General features: G+C 54.8%; 1 protein-coding gene across 1 annotated transcript in view; it reads left to right on the forward strand.

Annotated features, from left to right (window-relative positions):
- TEX264 (testis expressed 264, ER-phagy receptor) overlaps window positions 1-26493 on the forward strand; it is a 39071-nt gene continuing 12578 nt past the window's right edge. Inside the window, exons 1-4 of the mRNA XM_032699275.1 lie at window positions 1-79; window positions 1115-1168; window positions 2343-2634; window positions 7903-8124. Of these exons, the coding sequence (XP_032555166.1) occupies window positions 2368-2634; window positions 7903-8124 (489 nt within the window). The 5' untranslated portion in view covers window positions 1-79; window positions 1115-1168; window positions 2343-2367. The remainder of the gene's footprint in view (window positions 80-1114; window positions 1169-2342; window positions 2635-7902; window positions 8125-26493) is intronic.

A 26493-nucleotide genomic window follows, 5' to 3' on the forward strand; every position in this document is an offset into this window, starting at 1 on the left:
GCCCCGCGCGTACCGCCCCCTGGCGGCGGGGCGGGGCGGCGCCGGGATCGCTCCGGGCCGGCCGCACCGGGAGCCCCGGGTGAGGAGAGCGCGGGGGCGCCGGATCCCCGCCCGCCATCGCGGCGGGGGCGGCTCCGCGGGGGCCCGCGGGGCCGGGGCGGCAGCGCCGCTCCGGGCCCTCCCCCAGGGCCGCGGCCTGCTTGGCGCCGGGGGGCGCCGGCCGGGTCCCGCACCGCCCAGGCGGTGGGCGCGGTGGCGGCGGCGGCTGCACCGGTGCCGGTGCGGAGGGCGCTTGCCGCGGGCAGGCGCGGCCCAGGGCTGCGGCTTCCCGGCGGGCAGGCCGGGCTGCGGGGGTCGCTCGGGGCAGAGCCTCCCCTCCGCCGGGCACGGACCACCGGGGGGGAGACACACCGGCCCGGGCAGGGGCCGGGGGGCTCCGCTCCGCTGCCCCTGGGGAGGGCAGGGGGCAGCCGGCAGTGCCGGCGGGGAGCGAGCCACGGGAACCGGGAGGAACGGCCCAAAATACTCTGCTCTGCTCTGGGGCGGCTGCCATCAGGGCCCTGGGGCTGGGTGTGGGGCCGGCGGCTCGGGGGAGCCACTGGGGCCGTGATTGGAGGTGCCGGGTCTGTGTCGGTCACAGGGAGGAGCCGGGGCGCTGCGGGAGCGGTGCGTTCTCCCCGGGAGCGGTGCGTCCCCCCGGGAGCGGTGCGTCCCCCCCGGGAGCGGTGCGTCCCCCCCGGGAGCGGTGCGTCCCCCCCGGAGCTGCGTGTCCCCCCGGGAGCGCTCCGCTACCGGGGCACCGGGGAGCAGCCCCGGTGCGGCTCAGGTGACCCCGGGGATCGCCGGGCTGGGGCGGCTGCAGGACATCGTCCTCCTTCGCCGTCCCTTTCTCGTTTCCGTGTTTGTCGGTGCCTCGTGTGTTCAGCCGCAGAGTTTTGGGAAGAAACCTTGGCCTGCGGGGTCCTGCAGGAGCAGGTGCTCCTCGGGACACCCCTGCTCTGGGCAGCTGGTCCGAGGCCACCGGGCACCTTTCGACTGCTCTGGTGTGGTTTGTTTTGCTTTTGGTCTCGTGAGTTTGAGAGGAAGCAATGATACTTATTTTTTCCTGCTGCAGCGCCGAAGATCCTGCACTCCTGTGGATGCCGTGAAGCGTTTCTGGGTGTTTCAGGTGAGTGGGGTCACGGTGTGAGACGGTGCCTGGCCCAGGAGTGTGGCCGGTGCTGTGGCTCGGAAGGGCTTGGTTTTGCCATCCCTCTGCCTGCTGGGGCCGAGCAGAGCGGAGCCGCCTGCGCTTCCTACCAGGATGTGGCTTTTCTCTTGCCATAAAGCTGAGCGAACAAGCAGCAGCCTCTGTGAACAACTCTTTGTGGACAAAGTGTGTTTATAAAACAGAGGTAAAGGTGAATTGTTTACTTCAGCGTTCGTTTCCAAACCTATCTCCTGTGAAAGTCCAAGGGGAGTGTCCCAGCTAGTCCCTGTGGCCAGAGCTGTGTTTCAAGGGAGTATAAAACACAAACAACTCTCCTGAAATGTTTGGGGTTGCAACTCCTCAGAGTGGTTGCACTTGGTGGGTGACAACAAGCAGGAGGCATTCACCAACCAGGCTGCTGTGTCCCACAGTCAGCACAAGAGAAAAGATGCCAAACAAAACAGGAAGCCTTTGTTGGGGTTATAAAATCTCTTCTAGTTTAAAAAAAACTATCTAAAAGGAATACCAGTAATTTATTGCACCTGAGTGTGTTGGGGATGCTTTTTCTAGCTGGGTCTTCAGCTTCCTCTGAGTGTCTCTGGGTACTTGGATCTGGATACAGGGCTCAGTTCTGAACTGGCATGGTCCTCATTTGGATCATTGCAGGAAGGCCTGGTCTTCTAGATTTGCTGACAAAGATGCTTCCCTGGTCACAGCCTTGTGCATGGTATCTATAAATGATAAATTATTTTACTGTGGTCCCCTGATCCTTAGCCCAGTGCTGTGTATCTGTTACCTCTTGGGTGATACAGGCTCCCAGGGTGGTTTTTGGTCTCTCCTGGATGCAAAATTGGACTTGAGCAGTTCTGAGGAGATGGGGATGGTGCCTCTCTGTCCTCCCTTCATAACCACCTTATTCCCAAGAGGCACTGAAGCAGTATAATTTGTACCTGGTGACCAATTGGAACAGGCTGATGCAATGTGAGACTAATATACAGGAGGCTTCTGGGGGGTTTCCACTCCTTTCAAGCTTCACACATCAGAGGAATTGAACGAGAGTGCTTTTGCTGCACATAAATAACTTCAGAAAGCGATTGCTTGCCCAAGTGCTGGCTTGACTGCCCTCCTTTTTCTCCTCTGCCCTTGCTGCCAGTGCATCAGGAACCGTGGCGCACCAGATGTCCATCATGACCGACTGGGTGCTCCTGGGGCTGATCGCGGCGGTGGTCGCGCTGCTGCTGCTCACGGTCTTCGGTTTCGTCGTGTACTCGGGGCTCTTCACGGAGGTGGTTGTGAGCGCTGGCTCCCCCCCCGTCGGCACCATGACTCTGGCCTACAAGTTCAGGGTGGGCCCCTATGGAGAATCCGGGCAGCTCTTCACGGACGGCTGCAGCATCTCCTCAAAGCTCTGCTCCATCGGCGTCTACTACGACAACCCTCACACGGTAAGGGGTGCCCCGGGAGGCCACGGGCTCCCACAGTCAGCACACGGGTTCTCAGCTTGGAAGGCTTCCTGATCGTGTTTCAGGCACTGGGGTTCACAAAGTTCTCCCAGGTCAGCAGAAGATGCTTTGTGAGGAAAGGCACCTGAAAGCAGATGGGTTTTTGGATAACCCTAACTGGAAGGCACTGGGTGAGCAAAGCTTCCTCTCTTCTGATGGCCTCTGCTGAATAAGTTATCAGCAGGATAACGGAGCTGGTTATGGAGCAGAGGGGAATGTTTGTGACCCCAAGATGAGACATTCCTTGGCAGATTCCTTGGCTGCTGGAAGTGCAGTCCTTCTGGGCTTGCAGTTCTATGGTTGAAAGCAAGTGGTCTCTTCAGCTCGGTCTGTTCTCATCCCTGCTCCTTCTCTTGTTTCTAGTGCTCTCATGTGTTTCTGAGCTTCCCTGTAGTTCTTCTGTCCCCTGAGAGTTGTTACTGAAGCCTCAGGTGCTGCCTGCTGAGGGCTCCTGTCTGATGAAACAGTTGCTCCATGATTCTCTCCAGGCTGAGAGGTGAGCAGAAAGCGTGCTGCCTGATGGCTGTCAGCCAGAGCCAAGTACTCTGATGGGAACAATCCAAGACAAGGAACAAACAGAAGTGCATCAGAACTCGCCGGGGGGTGAGGATGGGTGACACTGGGGTCTCCAAATTATGGCATGTGGGCATTTGTCTGGGGCAGACAGCCTGGCTCCCCAGTAATTCTGCAGTAGCTAGCGTGACCGTGGAGGAATCCATGGGGAGGAGGGATAACAGTGGCCAGCAGCTGTGCCTGTGTGCTTGGGCACGTGTGTTGGGTCTGGCACAGGGCACAGTGCTTGGGCTGATAGCTCTCGCCCAGCGCTTCTGCTCTGAGAGTGGCTGGCCCTGTTTTAGGAACCCTGTTTCATGGCTTGCAAGATGGTGCTCCCAAGGGTTGGACCTGCTTTGAGGGAACTTGTCCATGAAAAGGTAGTGCTGAGAGAACTGTGACAGGAAGATACTGGAGGTGAGAAAGCCTGAGCTTGGCTGTGCTCAGTGGAGCCTGGTGTGCTCAGCCACCTCGTGTCTTTGTATCCTGTGACGTGCTGACTTATCTTTGCCTTCCTGGATCATGGGAGGCAGAGAGGACACTATGATGCCTCTTCCTTGCCTGGGAAGGATGATGACAAAGAAGACTCCTCCCCTAGGGATGAGCTGGGCCGAGGCACGGTTTGACTTGGTGTGCTCTGAAAGAAGTGTCATGGCTGGAGTGGGAGCCATGGGGAGTGCCTGGTATGTGAGGGCCCACAGGATCAGTGGCCATTTCACCACCTCTACTTTGTGTCCTTGTCCTTGAGTGAGGTCCTTGCCTGGAGCTGAGAATCCTGGTGCTTCTGTTTGTTCCCCATGGTCTCTGGGGATGGAGCAGGGCAGTCAGTGCTGTTGGAAGGGCTTGGTGTCCATTCCTGGTGCTGTCCTGCTCCAGGGACCTGATGTGGACATGCCTGTGGTTGCCCTGCAGACCTGCTGCTGGCATTGTGGCAAAGGCATTGTGCCTTACCTCTTTGTTTGCCAAAGCCTGGGCTAGTGAAAGCCTGTACTGCTGAGGCCCACAGATAGGGATAAGGATATTTGTGGTGACACTTGCCCTGGCTGGCACAGGGAATGCTCTCCCTGGTAGCACCAGGTGAGGCTGGGAAGGAGCAACTCCTACCTGACCGTGAAAATTTGGGCTGTCCATGCAGGATCAAACTGCCTTCCCTTTCTGGTCCTGTGTTTTTTTCCCTCTTCCTGCATCTGTTGCATCTCTGCCCTCATCCCTGTGGTTGGAGCAGGCAGTGGAGTTGTTGAACTTGTCTCATGTGGCCATCCAGGGTTTTGAAAGCAGCTGTTTCTCCTTGTGGTGGGAGCTTAACCTGCCCTCCAAGGCTTGGCAGGCAGCCCCATGAACCTTGCCCTTCTCTGGATGGGCTGCCTTTGCTCGTGACATTGGGCAGGTGACGTGGACCTGAACCTCCTGCCCCTGTAGCCACTGTGGTGGCTGGGACACAGGGGACATGCAGGATGTAACTGCAGTGCCTGTGGCTCTGCTTGGGGACAGGAGCTTCCTCTCACCTGCCATCCCTGAGCACAGTGTCACACCTGGGTGTGCTGGAGCACCTCTGGTGCTGGTGAGACCTTCCACAGGCTGATCTGTGGCTCCTGAATTGATTCCCACAGAGATTCATGTCTCACCAACAGGCAGGTCAGGCCAGGCAGGGTACTGGGAGTGAGGATGTCTTTGGGCAGGTGGCTGTCTTGCCTCTGGGCAGGTGAAGAAAGGGCCAGTTTTGGGTGGGTCACGTGGCTGGAGACTGCAGTGCTCATACCTGATGTGCTGGCTCAGGTGCACGTATCCACTGAGTCATGGTGGCATGGGAGATGGTATGCACTGCTGGCTTCTTATTTCTTGGAGGTCCAACAGGGTGGGATCAGTCACCCAGACTGCCTTTCCCCTGGAAGGAAGATATGACCTCCTCCTCTTCCTCCTCATTCTCAGTGCTCTCCTGACCTCAGTGGAGCACCCTGTGGCAGGGCTGGCCCGCCCAGAGCTGGCGACCTGCCACGGATGTTGACTTGTCTCCAAAAATAGGCCTTTTGTCATCAGGCAGCAGAATGTGCTGGCTGTGTCCTGTGGCGTCCCTGGCTGAGCGCCCACGGGCCCTGCCCAGACAGCTGCCCCCAGCCCAGCTTTTGGCTCCTGGGGGTTTTGGTGCCCCCAGCGCCGTGGCAAGAAGGGGTTGGTGACCAGCAGGTGCCATGTGGCAAGTGCTGTGCTGGTGGACTCGTGGTCAAAGGAAGCTCTGCCCAAGACAGAGGATGGGAATGCCAGAGCTGGAGAGCAGTGTCCACCTGCTGGCTCTCGGCTGGGAGTGGGGCTGGGGGCAGCCCATGACCTGGAACGTGTGGGCTGCCTCAGGGTCATGCCAGGTCTCAGGGCAGCCACTGCCACCAGCATCCCTGGGGCTCCCTGCTGACTCCTGGCTCTCCAACATTCACACAAGGATGCTGCCTGAGTGCTGCCGAACCGCTGCCAGCAACGTTTTATGTGTTTTAATGGACAAGATTAATATTAATTTGGACTCTTTTTTTTTTTCCCCTTTTTCCTTTTTATTTAATATTTAGCAGCCGAGAGGACTTCTCCCTCCTTCTCCCACCTCTGGCAGGAACAGAAATAACTCCTCAGCGAGGACTGATGTGACGGGCGGGTTTGTGCTCAGCTTCAGCCAAGCCCCTGCTCATCACATAGAGCTGTAGGCACGTGCCCAGGCCTTTTGCCTGCAGTCCATGTGCTCAGCGACCAGCCTGTGCCCAAGTGTTGGAGGGATGAGGCCAAAATGCTCTCTGAATGCAGGAATGGGTTTTGCTCCCATTGGCAAAGCTGCCAGATAAGTTAACTAATCATTTCCAGAACTGTGTCAGGATGCTTGGGGGAACAAAGGCTTTGATCAGCACCTGCCTACCGGAAAGATTTATTAGGGAAACGCTGGTTTTAAGTGGAGTATTTCCTTCCTTCCCTTGAGATGGGCTTTGCCAGGCAGGGAAGAAGGCAAATCTGCCTTGCTGCTGCCCTTGGGAAAGTACCTGTGGGGCTGCACAGTATGAAAAAGAAAGGTAAAAGAAGAAAGGAGGAAGCAAATGTGCCTGGTCCCAGTGGTGCTGCCTGCACCATCAGCTCCAGTCATGACAGTTGCTCTGGGGCTAGGATTGAACTGTCTTTGCTCAGGACATAAATGGAGATTGCATATTTGAAGAAATTTTACCTAGCTTTCCCTTATCTCCTTGATTCATCTGGGCCTTTCCCCCATGGATACCTTTTACTGCTGACTCTTGCTGTCTTTGGGGTGGATCCGCTTCTCTTTTCCTGCTCGGATTGTCGATGGATGCTGGGCACAGCCGTGTCTGCAGCTCCCTCTTGCAGCGCAGGAGGGCAAGAGCGAGCCGTGAGGCGCGTCCTCAGCCTCATGGATGCTGCTCCACAGGCTGCTTTCTGCCTTCCACTTACATCTGCTTGTGTTCCCCCTCCGGGATGGTCCTGCCGTGCGACATCAAAAGGTGTTTAAGGGAAAAGCAGGGGAGAGTAGTTACACTGCAGGAGGAGGTGTTGGTGAGCTTTAGCACAGCAAAGTTAGGGATGAGATTGGGAAGCACAGAGCAGAGTTCCCCTTGTGGGATTGCGTGGGGATGGGAAGTGGTAACACACTGGCCTTGTGTGCATCCTGTCTCTGCTTCACATTGTCCCTGCAAGAGCTTTGTGACACCTTTGTACCCTTAGGTGGTATCAGGGGAAGTAGTTGGGTTCTCCTGCCCATGTTCCTGCCCAGTGCCATGGGTCAGCTTGAACTCGAGTGGTGGGATTCTGTTAAAAACCAGAAATGAAAGCTGTGGCCTGGGTCGGCTTTGGTGTGGAGATTGCCCAAGTCCTTTGGGCCATCACTGTGTTGGGAGCAGAGTCTTGAGCACCCCTATTTCTGGGCTGAGAGCCCTGCACCCAGTGTCTTACTGGGAGGAATTCCCAAATTTGGAAAGAGAACATGCTTTAAGTTCCACATGATGTTGGGATCCAGGATAGAAGTGAATGTGTTTCTCTTTCTGTTACTATGAACAGCTTGGTGGCTGCCTGCAAGTCTTACCTGCCTCAGTTTCCCCACCCCTAACAGTGCCATACTGAGGGACGCAGCAGCCTCTGGATTTCTCTCCAGCTTAGTGCCAGTGGCCTGTGCTGGTTGGTGGCATGTCCAGATGGCTGTCCAGTGACCTCCTTGGGGGTGGAGTGGAGGCAAGCTCAGCAAGTTGTGGTCACATCTCTCAGCCCCTCCCTGAGTTTCAGGGTGTCCTGCAGATGGTGATGGTGGTGAGCACGTCTTGACAGTCGGGTCTCTGATGGGGAGTCGGGAGAGACACTTCCTGCAGTGACTTTTGCTTGTGGCAGGTTTGGGTGAGCAGCTCAGTGGGGTTTAGTTCTTCTCTGCTGCAAGTCCCTCTGCCCTCCAAGCAGGGATGCAGCACCTTCCCCACTGGGCTGTACACTTAGGCTGGGAGGAATGTAGATGATTTAGGCCTGGATCAGCGTTGGTTGGGAGCAGACACATGCTTTGGTGTGCCAAATCGTGCTGGGTCACTGCATTTACCCTGGTTCATGGTGGTCTCCTTTCTCCATGCTCAACAGGTTGAGGTTTTGGCCAGATTAAGCCTGTCCTGACCCTGTCTGTCTTTCCCCTTCCATCAGGTGTCTCCAGAGAAGTGCCGCTTTGCCATAGGCCGAATCCTGAGCGAGGGAGACGCGAAGCCGTCGGAAGAGCAGATCAAACGGTTCCAGAAGTACGGCTTTAAGATCTTCACCTTCCCTGCTCCCAGCCACGTGGTCATGGCGACCTTCCCGTTCACCACACCATTGTCCATCCATCTAGCAGTGAACCGTGTCCACCCAGCCCTTGACACTTACATCAAGGTAAGCGAGTGTGGCGTGAGGAGCGTTGCATGTGTTTGGTGGGGCTGTCAGAGGCTTCTCTTCCTGACAGCTGATGGGGCTGCTCTGACGTGTCATCTCTTAATGTCTTCCCTTGGGCACTACCATCAAGATCTCCTCCTTTTCCAATCTGGCAGGTAGTTCCCCAGTAGGGATGTCCTTCCATTCGCTCTGTAGATGCAGGGGTGTCTTTTCTGCTGTTTTGTGTTTACAACAAGCAAGTTCTCGTCTAAGGACTTGCTGCTTTTCTCCTTAAGGCAGAGATAAAAGCTGATTTTCCCCTTGAGTCTCTTTCTTGCTGTTAGGATCTGGCAGGTATGTGCCCTTCAGTGTAATGCGTTGTGCCATGGAACTTCTGTTTTGAGTGCCAGCCTCACCAGTGGGGCAGCTGTCTTCTGCAGGGACAGGAGGAGAAGTTAGAAACTTTCTGGCCTGTGGGCTTATGAAAATTTTGTTTCAAGCAATAGATTGGAATTTGTGGCCCTTGGCCCTGGCTGGGCAGCTGACTGCTGTGAGCTGTGCTTACCCTTGCCCCTGAGTGGAGCAGGTAGCCATCCCCACTGCTTCTGGTCTTTTTGAAGCCAACTCTGCTGCCGTGTTCTGTCTGCCAGACCAGCTGTGGCAAGGGTGTTCCCAAGCAGCACATCTGACGCAGACACCTCCAGATCCAGGCTTTCCAGAGAGCAAGGAAGGTCCTGGCCAGCTGGGTGATGGAGGGAAGGGACTGCCCTACCTGGTGTGGGAGGATGCTGTGGAGGGGCCGGCACTCAGCCCTTGGCTTATCTGACTGTCGAGTTCTGACGCTTTCGTTTGTTCGTGTTGAAACACACTATTTATAAACTTGCTTTTCCTGGCGAAACTCCCAGCCTTGTGGGGGAACCGTGTGAATCCCTCCAGCCTGCGCTGTGCTGCAGGATGGCTGCCTGGGTGCCAACCCTGGAACTTCATCCGGGGGCTCTTTGCCGACCCTCTTGTCCGCCCTGGCCGCGGGCAGCTGCCTGCTGGTACCGGCAGAAGACGAGTAGGTGAGACCACCACCTTGTGCCCCCCATGCTGGGGAGCTGGTGGAGAGCAGAACCAGTTCCCCATTCCTATCTTCTGTGTCTCTCCCTGGAGCTGTGCCGGCTGTTTTGCTGCGGGGGGTGTCGGGCACTGCTGCCAGCCCTGCGGATGCGCGGGCGGGCACGGAGGGGGCTGGCGGGGGTGGGAGCATCAGGTTGGCTGCGGGAGCACTCGGCGACGCTGGGGCTGACGCTGCCTTTCCTGGGGAAAGGTCCCGGCAGCGCATCTGTCGCGTGAGGGATGGAATTGTTAAGAGCTAAAAAGGGAACCACGGGTTGTTCTGGGAGCACCTGGCAGCGTTTAATGGGAGCGGCCGAATTTGAGTTAAAATAACTGGAATCCTACGGAAACACAGCACCCACGGCCATGTGCAGAGGGAGGGGACGCGTTTTGGTCTCTGCCCCAGTCCCAGCAGCACGTGAGTCAGGCTGTGTGCTTGTGTCTGTCCCAATGTCCTGCAGCAGAGGACGGCCCCCCTGCCCATCTGGCACTGACTGTGGGGATACGGGCAGGGGGACAATGGGGTTGCCTTGCCGGGTGGAGCAGGGGGCGGTGGGCTGCACCGTGGGGATGCCCTGCCTTTCTCCAGTGTGAAGTCAAGGCATGGAGGACTTTGGAGGCTGTTTGCACCCATGCCAGGAGCATCCCTGCAACTTCTCCTGCATCGCTGCTGCTTCTCCCTCGGGCTGGACTGCCTGCACCCCTGGGGCTGTGCTGGCACTTCCCAGGGTGGAGGGGTGGGGAGGGAAGGGGGAAACTTTCATGGAAACAGGTGACCTGTGCCCGCTTGGTGGTGGGAATGGGGGTTGCCATGGAGACAGCTTCTCCAAATAGCATCCTTCATCCCACCCCCAGAGCCCAGCTCCCTTAAGCAACCCGAGACAGCGAGACAGAGATTTGTTTTATTTATTTATTTCATGCTGTGCCTGCTTTGAGAAGGGCGCTGCTAATGAGAGCCGGGGGTCAGGCCTGCCGAGTGCGGGTCCCTCCGCTGTCCTTCCATCCCAGCAGCCACAGGGAGAAAGGGGGTGGGATGGCAGAAGCCAGGAGGCACGAAAGGGGACTCAGTGGCAGAGATGAAACACTGGCTCCCGTTGAGAGAGAGGGAATTAGCTGAAGTGGAGGGAGGATGACATGGCTGCCTAGTCATAGAAAGGAGGTGTGAGAGAGCAGGGGATGGAGAAGGAACTGGAGGAGGCAGGGAGAGGGGTGGAATGTGAGGAGTGAGGGTGGAGAAGCCTTTGGAGATGCTGAAAAACAGGGAAGAGGAACGAGAGGAGAAGGGGACTGGAGGGGAGATGTGTGGGGCAAAGGAGCTAAGGGTTTGGGGTCCAGCTGAGGGAACAGGACAGTGATAGGTGGTGAGGAAGTCTGGGGCCAGAGCTGGAGGAAGCCCCACCAAAGCTGGCTCTCAAACGGCATTCCCACGGCATCCCCTGAGGTTAATTTGGGGACATCTAGTCCCAAAGGCTGGTGGACAAGGAGGAGGAATGTGGCTCCCTCTGAACTCACTGGTGCTGAGCGGAAGTTACTGGGAATGCTTGTGTTTCCTGAGCAGTGAGGGTGCAGTGGTGCTGGCTTTCAGCAGGCTGGGCTTTGTGTTTCCCAGTCTGCTGCTGCTTCAGAGGGATAGGGAAAATTAAAAATAAAATTCATAACAATAATTAAAAACAAGACATAGGGTGACAGAGTCTCCTTTCATTAGGGATGGAAGGGAGATGAGCTGGCATGGAGCAGGATGTATTGTCCATCCTTGTGCCCCCCACCCCCTCCCCCAGCTCTTGTGGGGCTCAGGAGCTGGCATTTCTATGTGCAGGTACAGCTGTCAGGATCTGTGGGGAAATGGCTGTAGCCATCCCTGGCAGGTAAGAGGACATCCTTCCCTTGGGATGGCACGTTGGCAGCAACTTACTGGCTAGAATCTCCTTTGGAGAGGCCCAGGAGAGCCTGCTGGCTTGTTACTCTGAGTGTGGGTTATTTAAGGCATAGACATATTTAGTGTCCTTTGAAAGAATTTCTTCTGTAATAACTCCTGCTGATGCCTCTCCCTGTCTCCAAGTAGGTATGCTCTACTTTCCGGGGGGGTTACACTCCTGCACCTTGACACAACTGTCAGACCTGGCAGTCTTGACTCCTGAGCAAGGAAGAGCTCCAGCAAAGCTCTTCCCTGGTGGGAACCCTTTCTGACAGCTCTGAAAGCTGTCCTGCCATTTTAAGGAGTCCTGTAGCCTCTTGCCATTTCAAGGAGTGTTTATTCTGGTTTGGGTATAATGAGCTCTCTGTGGTGGGCTGTGTGTACCTCCATCTCTCTGCTCCGTGCTGGCATCCAGCAGGCACTGCCAGGCAGGTGGGCTTGGACCTCCCAGCCCCTGGATTCCTGTGGCAACCAGAGAGGTGGCTAAGGCTGAGGTGTCTCCTACTGCAGCCCTAAAAGAGCCTGGCTCAAGCTGGCCTCTTTCTGTGGATTTTACAGTCAGTTTTGTGCTTTCTTCAGCCAAGGAGGATGTGGAGGTGGAGGGGTGCCAGTATCATCCTGACTACCTTGCACCCTCCTAAGAACCAGAGCACCATCTGACTGCCCTTAGGCTCTGCCTAACTTGGAAAACTGTAGTTTAACCTCTTTAGATGGTCTTGTAAGGGTATAGTCTAACTTCAGCAAAACTTCAGCTTTTTTTTCTTCCCCTGGGCTCTGTATTCACACATTCCACACTTCTATGGGTTGTGAATCGCTCCTTTGCAGTGCACATTTCGGGCAGCAGTGGCTGGTACGGGCTCTGTGATGCCAGGGAGGATTTGGGAGGCTCTCAGGTTGGCTCCTGCCTGACACAGGCTGTCATGTTCCTCCACACCTTGGCTCCCTGCAGAGGGAGCAGGGTGCTCCACAGGGTACTAGAGAGACACGGCTTGCTCCTGTTCACAGCCAGGGAAACGTGTTATTCCTTTGACCAGTAGCTTGGAGCAAGCTTTGTTCCACTTGTCAGCTATGGCAGTTTAGGATGCAGTCACCTCTCGCCTCTCTCTTTGCTGAGCTAAATATACAGAGCTTGTAAAGTCCTCCACTGCCATATTTTCCAATGTTTTCCGTATTTTCTGCTCTTAATTCCTGGGTTCTTTTTTGGACTTTTTTTTTGTACCTGCTTTCAGCTTAGAAAGTTCTCTGACTTGTCAGCAGCACAAATGGATCCTTTATTTCAGCTTTGATCTTATTGCTGTGACACACAGATCTCTGGTGGAGATCTTGTCCCCTGCCAAAGCCCCCCCCAATCATGGATTTGTTCTGAGCCAGCTAATAGCATCTCCAAGTGCATGCCTCTGTCCTTTGATGGAGTTGTAGTTTCTCAGTTAAAAGTGGGAAATGATGCCAAGTCCTGCATCTTCTCTGAGCCTGATTGAGTGGCATGGGTGCTGATTTGTTTATCGGTCAAGCCTGCTCTCCCCACAAAAATAAATCATGTTTGCCAACAGGATCTGACAGCTGTAAACATGTGTTGGTTGGCATTAATTATGCTGGTCTCCTGTGCTTCCTAGTGATCTGGTCCAGTTGCAGCCATCCGTTTATTTTGCCTTGGCTCAGTCTTTTCCTGACCAGCCTGTGCTTGCCAGAGTCAGCTATTTACCCACTGAATGTTGGCAGGTACAGGCTGCTGTCTCTCCTGGGACTTTCCAGCATCTCCAGCTGGCCAGAGATCACCCTTTGACATGTGGACAGCTTGTTAGTGGGGAGTTCAGCATGTTGAAATGTGTGTTATCTGGGCCTGTGAGCTGTGTTTTATATCTTCCTACGGAAGAGCAAACATTTCACTGGCATCCTCTGCCCATGTCATCTGGCTTTGTCCTAAATTCAGTACAGAAATACTCCATGAACATTCCTCCCTTCTCTCTGGGGCTGCTGTGGTTTCCCCTGCTGACATGTCCGGGATCTGTGCCATCCTTGAGACTCTCCTCCTCTACCCAGTGCCCCAAACAGCTCTGTAATGTGGATGCCTTTCTGTCTGTGGGGGACTGGGAGCCTGCCCATGGTCCATAGTCCAACTGAGCCTTGGTGCCCAGTGCCCTTGTGAGTATGGCTGCACCTTGTCTTTCCCTTCCTGCTTCCCTGACCACACTGCTGAGGCTGCTGGCTTTGCTCAAATGTGTGGAAAATCCTTTTCTCCCAGCTGTTACAAATGAAGGTCTGTGGAGCCGCGTTCCCATTCCAGGTTTGTGTTTTAAAGGCGAAACAGTGAAGCAATCTTTTTGCTTGGCTGTGTCAGGAGGCTGGGGTTGGGGGGTTGGGAGCTGGTAAAACATTTGCAAACAGGGCTCAATTATTTGGATGTTTTTCCACTTAAATTCTTTCTCCTGGATGATTTAGTTTATTTATTTTGGGCTCTGTGCATGAAGCATTTTTAAATGTCAGCTTGTCGTATGAGAGCTGTCCAGACTGCAGTCTGCACGTGCGTGAGAGCTGATCACAGTGGTAGCTTCAGATGATCAACTCCTGCCTGAATTTTCCTCCAGAGGTCTAGGAAGCACTACAGATGCCCAGCCCTCTCTGCTGGTGCTGTTCTTCAGTCACAACTTCATTTGTCCTCATGAACTCCTTTGGTCTCCTGCAAGCTCTGGGGGACGTGGGCTGAAGACCACTGCCCAAGGTGGAGCCCTTACTGAGCCAAGGCCACTCAAAGTCTCATACCCGTCTATCCAGGCAGGAGGAGGAGCAGGGTATCTTTATCCAGAACTTAGAACTACCAGCTTGGGACTATGCTGCCCTCAATGGCTCATTATGTGGACTGGAAGGACTCATGACCTTCTCCCTCCTTGTATCAATGGATCACGCTGCAGAATACACCTATGGCTTTCTGGGAGATGGAGCTCTCCATCCGCCTCGTGCCCTTTTCCCATGCTCCAAAATGACTGTGAGGATTGGTTTGCTGAAAGATGATGCTGGGGGGAACAGGTGGTACCTCAGCTGCCTGGTTGAGTGGGTTAACCATCAGTTTAAGCCCATGTGCACTTGGAAATAGGTCTGTAGAGTTCCCAGGAAGATAGGAGGTTACGAGATGCTGCTGGTAAGTGATCCTTGCACACCAAATAATAACGGGGGAAAAAAGTCCTAGAGAGTCGTAGAGGATTTGACGTGTCTAACTCATATTGATGGCAGGGATGAGACCAGAGCTGACAGTGTGACAGGCTGCTGGGCCCTGAGCTGGCAGGCATTTGGAGTAAGGATACAGACTCCAGGAAAAGTGTTTTTGGAGCCCTTGAATGGGTTTCAAGCCAGGCTATAGGTCTAGTCACACGTGGCTCGTGCACTGCACACGGACCATTCCTGATTGCCCACCAGCCTGGCTGGTGTTGAGGATGAGCACTGGCGTGACTTGATGGAGAAGACCTTTGGTATGTGCTCTCTGCCAGGAGCCACTGGAGCTCTGGATCTTGGGCTGGGTGGGAGGAGCAGGCAAGGGGTGGGCACCGTGATGCTCCAGCTCGAGCCTGTCCAAAAGGTGATGTGCAGCAACAGGAAGAGGAGAGGGACCCTGAGGTGTCTGTGCCTTTGCGGGCACGTTCATCGCTCGCTGACCTGCACTGACAGCTGGTTTTCAGTGGGCCCTCTCTCCAGCAAGGCTGCTCGCTCCTGGTTGGCAACCCCCAGCTGCATGTCACATCACATCAGTTCGCGCGTTCGCAGCGACTTTTATTTATTAAATATTTTTAGCGACAAAACCATCCAAGGATGTTTCAGTCCTGTGACCTCGCCTTCAGCATGGAGCGGGCAGGGGGAGGGCAGGATGCCCACGAGGTCGGACTGGGAGCTGAGCCAGGTGGGGAAGGGAGTTTTGGTGGGCAATGTTGTTTAGCGCCGCAGGGACCTTTGGACCGTGCTCGCGGTCGGCTCGTGCAGCGGAGCAGGTCCATTTAACCTGAGTCTGCAGGGAAACGTGCTCCTCCTGCGCGGCTAATGGAACATATGGGGATCCAGGGCTCTGCGTCACGGCTGCTACCACTCGCAGCAGGCATCCCCACTTCCCCATTTCCCCAGAGGAATCTGGCAGCCCCAGGCCACTACTCATCTGCTGTCGGCTTCTCCCTGGTCCTTGCGGGCGGGCGGTGAATTAACACTGACCGTGCTTCATATTCAGTGCTGGCGTGGCTGACCTGTGCCAGGCACAGCAGTGAGTGCCAGCCGGTGTGTGCTGGTCTCCCAACCTCTGCCAGTGCCATTCCTGCTTCTCTGCTGCCTTGTGCCTACAAGCACCTTTCTTCTTGCAAGCACAAGTGTGCAGTGTCTGTCTGTTTTGGCTCTGCTGTTCGGTTGCACGGGGGGCAGGTATAAAACTGCAGCTCTGACAGCATCGCTGCTTTGACCAGAAAAGGTTTTCTGACCAGCTTTGAGTTTTGGTAGTTACAAAGGCTCCTTTCCTGCCTCTGTAGCTGATGTCATGTGAAATCACCTATTTTTTTCCCCAAATTTTTGTTGACTGTCCCAGCAGCAGGCAGGGGAGTCCTGATCCCGGGGAATCAGCTGGTGTGTGATGCAGGCTCCTGGCCACTGTGGCCTCCCCAGTTCCAATTACTCACAAAATGGGAAAAGACCAGGTTGTAAGATACCTGGAAAAAGAGTCTGGTCCAATGTTTCATGGAAAAGGGAGCAGGGAGGAGCTTGTCTAGCATCCAGTTGCATCTTGAAAGCCTCTGGTGATGAGGACACCACCACAACCCTGGGGAGGTCGTTCCAGCTGGCAGCTCAGCCCCAGGTCTCTGCCACCCTGGATGGTTTCCTGTGATGCCCAGCAGTTCAATCCTGTTACCATCCTGGCTCCTTTTCCAGGAGCATTTCCAAAGGCAGCTCCTGGAAGAAGAACAAATTTCAAGCACCTGCCTTCCCATGCATGCCAAACTGTGTGGGCATCTCTGATGACCTGACAGCCAAAAGCCTGGCCCAGTGCTGGCTGTCATTTAGTGGTCCTGCTGGGGGGCATTTTCATCCCAGGAGATAGCAGGAAGCCACCTCACTCTCCCAACTGCTGCTTTGGAAAGCTGGGAGAACAGCCTCATAATGACTTACCCAACCTTGCAAAATTATCACAGAGGTGAATCTGCTCAGAGACAAAGATGTGCTCCCCTCTCTCCTTTGCAGTGAGGATTAATGATCATGGAGGAAGCCGTGGATATTTCATCCAGCTGTCCAAGGGAGAGAAAGAACTGAAATGGTTTGCCTTGGGCAAGGAGGGACAGTAAAATACTACAGTGCTTTTCTGTCAGATCTCTTTATCGACTCAATCTGCATGTATGCTTTCCCCAGATGTATTTATAGAGAATCCCAGAGGATGCAGTCAGCTCAAAAGGTTTTCTTTGTCAGGCATTGGAGATGTGTCTTACTCTTTCCAGCAGCAACAGTGTCCCAAACCTTGGGGTCTTCCCTTCTTGACAGCTAGTCAATTAATTCAAGGGTGAGATTGATCTGCCTCACTGCAATTATTTTAACTGGGTTCTAATGAGTTTTGTCTGGACAGGTTCTTCCCCATAACCCTCTGAGCCAGACCTTGCCAGCTGTGCCAGGCTTGAGAAGCCGCAAAATGAACCGGATGAAATGTGAATCACCTTCTTAGAAATATTGCTCTTTTCCAACAAACGCTGTTGGCCCAGTTTCCCTGGCTGTGAAGCTCCCACTTTGAAACCTGTGGAGCAGGCAGATAATACATTTGAAAGCAGTGGCATTTTGTACCTCCAGAAAAGGGACCATTGTGCTATGACTAACTTGCACTTTTTCGTTTCTAGTTAGGTATAAAAGGATAGGAAAGGCCCTGCTTCGGGGAGCTCAGGAGAATGAAAACATTTCTCTTCTGCACAGAGTCAAAATATGGATGGATGAGTCCATGGGGTTGGGTGGTGATTGGATCACAGGGATGAAAGAAAAGAATCGGTTCTTGCTCCTTCTCATGCTGGGAGCTTACGTGCCGTAGGCAAGGCACAGGCTCTGGGGCTGCACCGGCCGCTGGAGCACCAGAGGGGCAGCTGAGCCCAGCTGTTTGCTCCAAAGCAGAGGGTCACACTGGAAGTCCCTCGGGGGTCTCCTTTCGACAGGGAGATAAATATACACACACACAACCCCCTGTCATCTCTGCCTGCTTGCAGCAGCTGCTGCCCTGTGGGTGCTGTTTGAGTTGATGCCACTGCATGCCGGTGGCCCTGGGCAGAGGCAGCAGGCTGGAGGTGTCCAGAGCTGCCAGTGTCCTTAAGACTGTGGCAGGTGTGGAGGTGCTCACATCCTGGGGAGGCTTTCATGGGCTCAGTGTGTGCTTTTCCTCTGTTTGTGCTGTTGCCTGGTAGTTGTGTCTCTGCCTACACCCATAGGGACTCACAGCTTTTGAGGAGTGGGTGCTGGGTACCGTTGCAGAGGTGCAACGGTTCAGTGCACACCTACATACAAGCAGTACCTCCCATCCTGCTGTGAGGAGCAAATACACAGTGCTGAAGTCAAGTTGTCCCAACAGGCTATGGAAAAGCATGCTGCCAAATCCTGCAGCTTGCAGCCTGGTCTGTAGCTCCTTGAAAGAGGAAGGTTGAACTGTGCTTAATTATTGGCTTGCAGGTTTTTGGAGAGTGGCTGTAAACCCTCAGCTCCAGGACTCCTTTTGTGCCTTTTCCAGTATGTGGCAGCTTATTCCAGCCTGTGCTTCAGCCAAACCAGAGAAAATCAGAGCCTTTAGTAGAAATGTTGCCAGTTTGTAACTCTACCACCCATGCCTGGGGCTGGCAGGCATTGCTTCGTGGCCAGTGTTCTGGATGGGTAATCATCTGGCCCCAGATGTGGTGGGCATCTGACTTTGCCTGACTATGTAGGAGTGAGGAAAGCCTTTCATTCCTCTGCTGTCAGATCACAGTGGGCAGAGGGGGCTGAGCTCCCTGGAGACTGGCTGAGCCATGAATCAGTGTTTGTCCTCTGTCACCCTTGAGCTGACTTCTCTCAGGATCTGGTGCTGTGCCTAGTGATGGGAAGACACCGAAGGTACCCATGACCCCCAAGAGCAGATCAGCACCTGATGGACCAGTGGCTCCAGCTGTGCCAAGGCACCATCCTCTTTCTTTGTCCCCGACCCACCTGATGTTTGCCTTTCCTGGGCTCCTCCATGCTGTGGTGAGTGTGAGGAGGTGGAGGCTCGTGCCTGGCTTGAGCATGGGCTCATGTTTTCTGCTGGGATTGCTGGAGATCAGCTCTCCCTTAGTAGGGTGCCTCTGCTGTGCCAGTGCTGGTAGAAGGGCTGGGGCTGTAGTCCAAAAACGGATGTGCCTCCAGCACAGAGGAGAGGAACAAACCTGCCTAAGAAGGGAGATACCAAGGGGGAGTCACCTCTCCTGGGTACCAGAGACGAACTGGAAAGAGGTTTCTGCACTGACTTGGAGCAAAGTCCTGATACAGCTTTTGGGACAGGATCTACCTCCTCTGGCACTGGGATGGCAAAAGAAGGCACTGGGGCCACAAAATGGAGTCACTGGTGGGGCTTGGGGTGTGCTTGTCTTCCAGGCCACTGACATCTGGGTTTTGCACACGTACATTTTGCATGACTGCATTCCTCCTAAAGCTCAGCGAGGCTCTGCTGATCTGAGGCTGAGCTCTAAATTAAATGACACCAAACAGTGCAGCTTTACATTTCAAAGGCTCGGAGCGGAAGGATGCCTGGGACTTTCTGGTGCTATGGAGTAATGGGGGTGATTTTTTTTGGCGGCTTGCACGATGACCGCTGGGTGCTCGCTCCACAGACGGATGGTTTTACCTCTTCATCTTCTGCTAATGTGAGGAATTATAACAACACTGCAGGGGTGAAGGGGGGTGACAGAACACAGTGCAGTGGGGAGAGCAAGTTAGTAGCTGCTCTGCATCCCCGACTCTGACTGCTTATGACAGTGATAACTTGTGGATGGACACACATTTGCATCACAGGACCCCTGAAAACTTCTGCTTCTGTTCTCCCCTTCCACACACCACCAACCAGAAGATCTCCTGGTATATTTAAAGCTGCTACAGTGTCTATTTGCCTTACCTGCACAGCTCTGCAGGATGGATCCTAAGGCAAAAGTGCTGCTTGAAGGTCAAAGACAGAACTCTAAAGCAGCTGGGAGAGTGGTTGGTCTGGGAGTCCCAGTCCCAGCACTGCACTGGGGGCTGTTGCCTTTCGGATGAAACTCAAAGGGGTGTCCTGGCCCTGTGGGAATGAAGAGGATTGGCTGGTCACAGAACTGCCCTGTCTGCAGCTGCCTGCTGGCTTTATGCATTTGCTGATGGGCTCTGTTCCCACCCCATGGTGGCATCCTGGGAAGGCTGGAAGGAGGAAAACCATGTCTTTGTTCCCACTGTGGATACCTGCATTTTCACGCTGGCACTGGATGGCCAGTTACTCTCATCTACTCCTCTGGGCTTTATTTCTACTGGGAGCTGATGGCAGCTCCTTGACATGCAGGAAGGTAGATATCTATCATCTGCTGTGGCCAGCTGCTCTGCTTTTCACGCTGTGCACATTCACAGCTTGGGGTAACGTCTGCCCAGCGATACAGTAACCAGAGCGTGAGTTGGCAAAAGCTTATGAAGAGGTCAGTGTTGGAGAAAGACTTGCTCGGGTACTTTTTTGCAGTTCAGGAGAGGAACAAAGAGGAAGCTGCTGCTGTGGCTGCAGGAGCTGACTGATGCTGTGGGCTCACACTGGAGGAGCCATCAGCTCCTCTCTGTGCATCTTCTTCCTCCTCTCTCACATGCACCTCTAGGTGCCATGTTCACCTGTCCCTGCAAAGCTCTGTCTCCTGATGGGAGCTACTTTGGGACCCATAGCATTGGCTCAGCTCTGGCCTTGTGCTGTTCCATGGGGCTCAGGACCAGTGTCCAAATCCCTTCCCTCTTGCTATCCAAGAACCAGCACCCTTCCTTGGACAGGGCTGCAGTGACATTTCCTGCCCATGACAAGCCACATCTGCTTGGGGAAGGGCAGATGGGAACAGAGGTGTAGATATGCTTCCCCAAAGCCCTCCCCATCCTCCAGGTACCTGGAGCTTGAGGAAGGACATCACAGCACTGGGAAGAGGAAGGATGTCCTCCAGGTCTCAGAGGGCACTAGTGAGGATCTGGGCCAGCTCTGGAGGCTGGTGTGCTGCCATCAGTGATGTTACACAGGGCTGTGTATGGTTTGGGGTACCTGGGAGAGCAGAGCAGTGATGGAGATGGGGAGTTGGCTCCCTAGCAGGGGAAGATCTGGAAAGCTGAGAAGATCTGGTGCATCCCTGGAGTGTTACCAGCTCGTTGCACCTTTGGGAGCATATGGGACCCAGAAAGCCACAGGCTTTTGGAAGGACAGTCAGGCTGGGCTCTGTCCTTGCCTAACTGCTTCGATTTCACCTCCTGATTGATCTGCGCAGTCAAACTGATGATCCAGTGCTGGCGGAGGAGCCGTCGCCAGACTGCAGAGGTCACTGGAAGCAGCTGCTCCCCTCCCCTGCTGCCTCTGTTGCCAGCAGAAGAACCTGGCTTTGGAGGCACTCGGTTTGTGTCCCTGCTGGCACCGCCAGCCATTGCCTCCCCGCACGCCCGGCACACCGCGGCGGCGCGCTCAGCAGGTGCTCTCCTCTCCAGACCGAGGTAATGAGCCCCCTGGGACCCTGTGCTGGGGTCCCTGGTGGGCCGGGGTGGAGGAGGTGAGGGTTGCAGAGGACAGGCAGGCGCCCAACCTCACCTCACCTCACCTCCCCATGTCAGCTCTGAGCAGCACGGATGGAAAGGTCGGTCAGCACGTGCGGCCGCCGAAATGGCACATCCCGGCTCGAGGACACCTGGAGCTGCCCCGAGGTCCCTGATGAAGTTGCCTGGTGCCGCTCATTCACCTCCCTTACCCCCTCCTAGCCTCTCGTGCGTTCCCACCCCCTCCTGCATTGCAGGCAGCCTGCCCGTCCCTGTGCCATTCGCTTTCTGCCCACCAGCGCTGTTTGTTCGCGCTGGGGATTTCCTCGGGCGAATCCTCACCACCGCTGGTGGGTGGTGGCTGGAGGCTCTGGGGGCTTCGTTAGCCGAGCTCACTGGAGGAATTGTCACCACGCTGGGGCTTGCCGGAGTTTCTGGCTCTTTGCCCTTTGCCCCGCAGGATTGCTGCCTTTTTGGGGAGAGGTGCAGGCTCTTGGACGTGGGGGTTTGTAGGCGGCTTTCCTGGAAGCCTGTGGGGAAATGCCTCTTGTTCATTTATAAACATTCAGAAAGGAGCTTGTCCCGGGCTCTGGCTTGCTTTTAGAACATGGGGATGTCTGTCTCTGGAGCAAGGGAAGGAGGAGCAGGCAGAGCAGTGAACCGAGGGTGAGCGGTGGCCCGTGGTTGTGTGTTTTACAGCAGAGAGCCTGGGCAGGATCCCTGTCACTCAAGTCAAACCTGGGTTTCCCTGAGCAGGAGCTCAAGCAATCTTTCTCCACTGTTGGTTGCACTTAGCTGATAGCTTGGAAGATCCTCCTGTCCTGAAAACTTGCATTCTGATGTCAGATTTGCCAACGTGTTGTACTTGGGATGGATCATCTTGCCTATTCCTTCTCAGAAAACCAGGCTGAAAACTGCTTGATCTTCCTCTTTGGTGACTTACCCTGCCTTCCAAATGAGGCCAATAAGCCTGACAGTAAGTCCCTGTGGGTGGGGAGGGAAGGACTATTTTGTCTGGGAATCAGGCGGTTGCATCGTGGCTTTGCCCTGGGATGCTGGTGGCTTTATCTCTGCAAGTTCAGCGAGGTTAGGTTCTTCAGCTTCCCTTTTTGGCTTTCTCAGCTGTGAAGGGATGGTGTGAGGCTGAGCTTAGCTCATCGTGAAATGTATTCCGTGTAGCCTGGGAACCGGGGGCGTTGCAGAAAGACAAGGTTGTTCAAGGAGGTAGGAAGGGACAGCAGGGTATTTATTCCACTGTGCCGTTTTCTTCCTGGGGGTATTAATGTGACACATGTCCTGAGTTTGTCCTGGTGGCAGACAGGCTGTGGAAGAGCAGCTGGAGATGCCTGCAATCCAAAGAGCAAGAGGAAAGGGTTGAGGTTTGGAAGGGGCAGCCTGGTCCTTGGCTTGGGAGACTGAGAGCTCCCGCATACTGTGGACACCAGGCAGTGCTGCTCCTGCTCCATCTCTGTTGCTTTGACTTCGCCACTCAAGGATTTCATCACAAGACCTGTTGCAGGAGAGAAGGCTGGGAATGAAAAGCCCCCACTGGACATCCTTGTTGCTGAAGGGCAGGTACTCAAGCAAGTGGTGGCCCAGGAGAAAGCCATCCATGTGGGTTGGCAATGTCCACCTGGATGAGGAGAACTCCAAGTTAGCCATGGAAGATCTCTCACTGGAAGAAACCACCTGCTGTTGGGTGTCTCTGAACAGGGTGGGGCAGATTACTCTAGGTTGGGGCTTACCCTCCCTGCAAGCAGCCTAACAAAGGCACGTTTCAAAGAAGCTCTTTTTACCTGCGTGGTGCCCCACACAGAGTGGGAGGCTGCAGTGCAGTGGGCTGCCTGGCCGAGGCAAGACAGACCGGAGAACATCTTGGATGATGATCCCTTTCCTGAAAGGCTCTGCCTTGACAGGAGTCAGAGAAATTGCCACAGCTGCTGTTCCTGGCAGCCTCGCCGAAGCAACAGAGCAGACAAAGCGATTTAGCGTCACTCCAGTCACCCGTGATGGCAGAGATCATGGCATCAACCCCTTCAGCTTGGCGATTAATGCTGAAGAAGCATCCTCCGAGGGCTGGGAAGAGAGTGTTGGTCCCTGGAGATCTGCTCTCCGAAGCAGAGGCAGCCCTCTCCAGCTGTGGTCCTCCTCTCCCGCAGTCTCATCCACCTCCTTTTGTGTGCAGCTGTTGACCTGTGTGCTCCCACAGTGATGGAGTTCCTAGGAACTGGGACAGGAGCACAGGACTGGTTCCTCTGGCGAGGAGAGATTATGTGGATTTACACGCGTTTCTTGTTTTATAATGACTCAAATCCAGTATTTGAGCTTTCAGAGTGGTTAAAACCAAAGTCCCCTTCAGAGAGCGAGTGTGTGGCTGTGATGGGGAGGGAGGAGGAGAAAATGGGATGTGATGGGGTCGGGTAGGAGGAAGAGTGTGAGAACATAAGAGTGGAGCTCTGGGAAGCTGGTGAGAACCGTCAGCCCAGCTGGCTTCTCTTACCCATGGTGGGTATAGGAGCAAGGCAGAACTCGGGGATGTGGAAAGCACTGAGTCTTTAGGAAAATATATCTTTTTTAATGCAAAAGTTTGCTTCACTTCTGAAACTCTCTGCTCCGGGACTAATTACTGCCAAATAACCATAACACCAGGGGGGACCCAAGCCCCATGAATTGTGTGTATTTGCACCATCTGCTCCTTATTCTGCAGGTGACATTCCCATGGTTGGAGGCAGTAGGATACATCCCTGAAAGCACATGGACTAGTGTACCTGAGCATGTCTGGACTGACAGCTTTGTCCAGGGCTTGTCCTTCCTCCACACTGGGCACTCTGACTGCTCCTGGCTACTTTCTGAAAGGTTTTATCTCATTGGGACTTGCTGCTCGTCTCATCTCTGAAGATGGGGGATGCTCCTGCATGTGCTACAGAATTTCTCTTACAGCTCAATTGGGTTCTGAAAGGGGAGGAGGTCCAGAGCATGTCTGCATCTGCAGTGAGGCAGGGGCTGGAGCTTTCTCCCTTTTGCTGGAGGATGGGATGTAATGTCCCACCATGCCAGGGAGGAAAAAATGTTCATGACTCTGACAGCAGCTTCCAGCAGTGACCTGGGCGCCTGTGCCTGGTCCCTGCCAGCCTTCTCAGGGTGCTGGGACCTCACAAACCCATCAGCCCACCCAGGCTCATTCCTTTGCCTCTTAGTTTGGCCGTGCTGTTTTGCAGCTCCCGCCCCAGAGGAGCCATGGGAGCAGCTGGGTGATCCGGCCCCGGGAAGCGCAGGCGGGCGAGGTGTAAATTGCATGGCGGGCTGCCTTCACTGAGGTGAAAATGAAAAACTCTCCCAGCTATCAAGCCCGGTGTTTCACAGCTCCCGTGGTCCAAATGCACTCCCACTGCCTCTCAGTGCTGGGGAGAGGATCTCGGGGGCTGATTTTCACCTGCCTGTCCCGAAGCCACGGCGCTGCCGTGTCGGCAGGGCAGTGTGTCCTGGCTGCAGGCAGGACACGGGCCTACTGTGGGACATGTGTTAGTGCCGAGGGCAGGGAGGGATGCTGATGGCGTGGGAGGTGCTAATTGCCAGGTGCTGTATCCTGCTACCTGGAGGATTTGTTATCCTTTGGCGAGACTTTGTTTTCCGCTGCTGTAGTGCTGGTTCTTCCTGCTGGCTGACGGAAACGGCCTGTTCTTGATTGCAATAATATCACCTTCTGTTTCTGAAACACCTTGCAGCCCAGAGGATTTGAAAGTAAAGTGCACGTGCGTGGGAGCAGTTTCACTACCTCTGAAATGTGCGTTTCTCCAGACTGGGAAGCAGCAGCTGTTCTACAGCCCTTGGCAGCCTGGTGTTGGCGGCTGTACCGTGTGCTGGAGCTGGCTCCGAGTGCCATCCCACCAGGAGGCAGGGCCTGCCCAGCTCCACGTGCACCCAGCTTGGCCTGCAAGCTGAGATGTTGGGGTTTCCTTGATGCTTGAGATATTACTGGTATAAAGTATGCCTGCTTGCCTCTCCCTCCAGCAACGTGTCCTCCCTTCTGTCCAAACCATCTCTTGGGCTGATGGCTCCTTCCCAGCCCCTCCCTGACTTCTGTCCCTTCTGCCCAGGCAGTCCTGGGCACCCAAACTTCATCCCTGTCTCCCATGGTCAGGCTGTGGCTCAGCAGGGAGGATCAGAATCGGGATTGGGTTTGGAAGGGGCCTTCAAAGGTCATTCAGTCCAGCCCCCTGCTGTGGGTAGGGACATCTTTCACTAGACCAGCTTGCTCAAAGTTCTATCCAGCCTGGCCTTGAACACTTTCAGGAATGGGGCATCCACAGCTTCTCTGGGCAACCACTTCCAGTGCCTCACCACCCTCATCACAAGGCATGTCTTCCTCACATCTAAACCTGCCCTCTTTCAGTTTAAAACCACTACCCCTTTTCCTGTCACTAAAGGCCCTGGTAAAAAGTCTCTGTTTCATATAAGCCCCCTCTAGGTACTGGAAGGCTGCAGAGAGATCTCCTTGGAGTCTTCTCCAGGCTAAACAACCCCAACTCTCTCAGCCTGTCTCCATAGGTGCTCCAGCTCTTGGATGGTTTCTGTGGCTTCCTCAGGACCCACTCTGACATGTCCACAACTGTCTCATGCTGGGGACCCCAGAGCTGGAGGCAGTATTCCAGGTTGGGTCTCACAAGAGTGGAGCAGAGGGGGAACATCCCCCATCCCCTCTCTCAGACTGCTCTCCACGCTGCTTCCAATGAGGCCCGGGATGTGCTTGGCTTTCTGGGCTGCCAATGTACATTGAAACCAAGTTTGAAACCTGAGGAGGAAGGGATGTCTCTACTTTTTTTGCTTTCATCATCTCAAATGTGGGACTGAAGCGGTGTTTAGCCTCAAGCTGCTGTCTGGGCAAGGAGAAATGGAAACAGGGACATCCCTGGTCTATGTACGGGACAGAGGGATGGCCCAGCAAGGAGTCTGTCCCCTGGCTGAACTGGGAGAGTGCTGAAGGGTGCTGGGTGCTGTGCAAAATGAATTGCAAAGCCTCCCTGGACTACCTAGCGCCCGTGTTCTAAGATAAGCAGGGATGACACACCGAACATGGAGCTTGTGAGGAAGCGAGGAGGATGTGGCACACAGCGCGCTCCCTCCAGTCCTCGCTGGTGGCTCAGTTTCAGCTTTTAATTTTAGCAACTGATTTGGGGCCGTTCAGCTCCAAGCGGTTTTGTTGTTTCTTTAAAATCCCCGGGACTGAAGCGTCCGACCCCATCACTGAGAGGATGGATGCCTCCAGCTGGAAGGAAGATGTGGGGGAGTTATGTTGTCTGAGCAGGCAGGAGCTGCTGGCGTGTGAGGACAGAGCTGGTGGGTCCCCTGGGGGTCTCCCCATGCTCTGCCAGGTGCCAGCTGACTTACCAGCACTACCCAGAGCAGCCCCAGAGCCAGAAGCACAGGTGAAGGGAGGCTTGTGGCAGTGAGGGTGTGATGATGCTCCAACTGGTTGGGGGGATGCTGGGGAGACTCCCCAGCTTAACCATCACCCCGTAAGCCATGCCAGGAGGTCACAGTGAGGAGTCAAGGGGAACTGTGGGGACAGAGGGCTTGTAGCCAGAAGCAAGGTGAGGACAGTAGCTGCCTCTGCACCGTCATCCCCGCAACCCTGGAAGCAT

This window comes from Chiroxiphia lanceolata, chromosome 11, assembly GCF_009829145.1.
Source record: "Chiroxiphia lanceolata isolate bChiLan1 chromosome 11, bChiLan1.pri, whole genome shotgun sequence".
Lineage (NCBI taxonomy): Eukaryota > Metazoa > Chordata > Aves > Passeriformes > Pipridae > Chiroxiphia > Chiroxiphia lanceolata.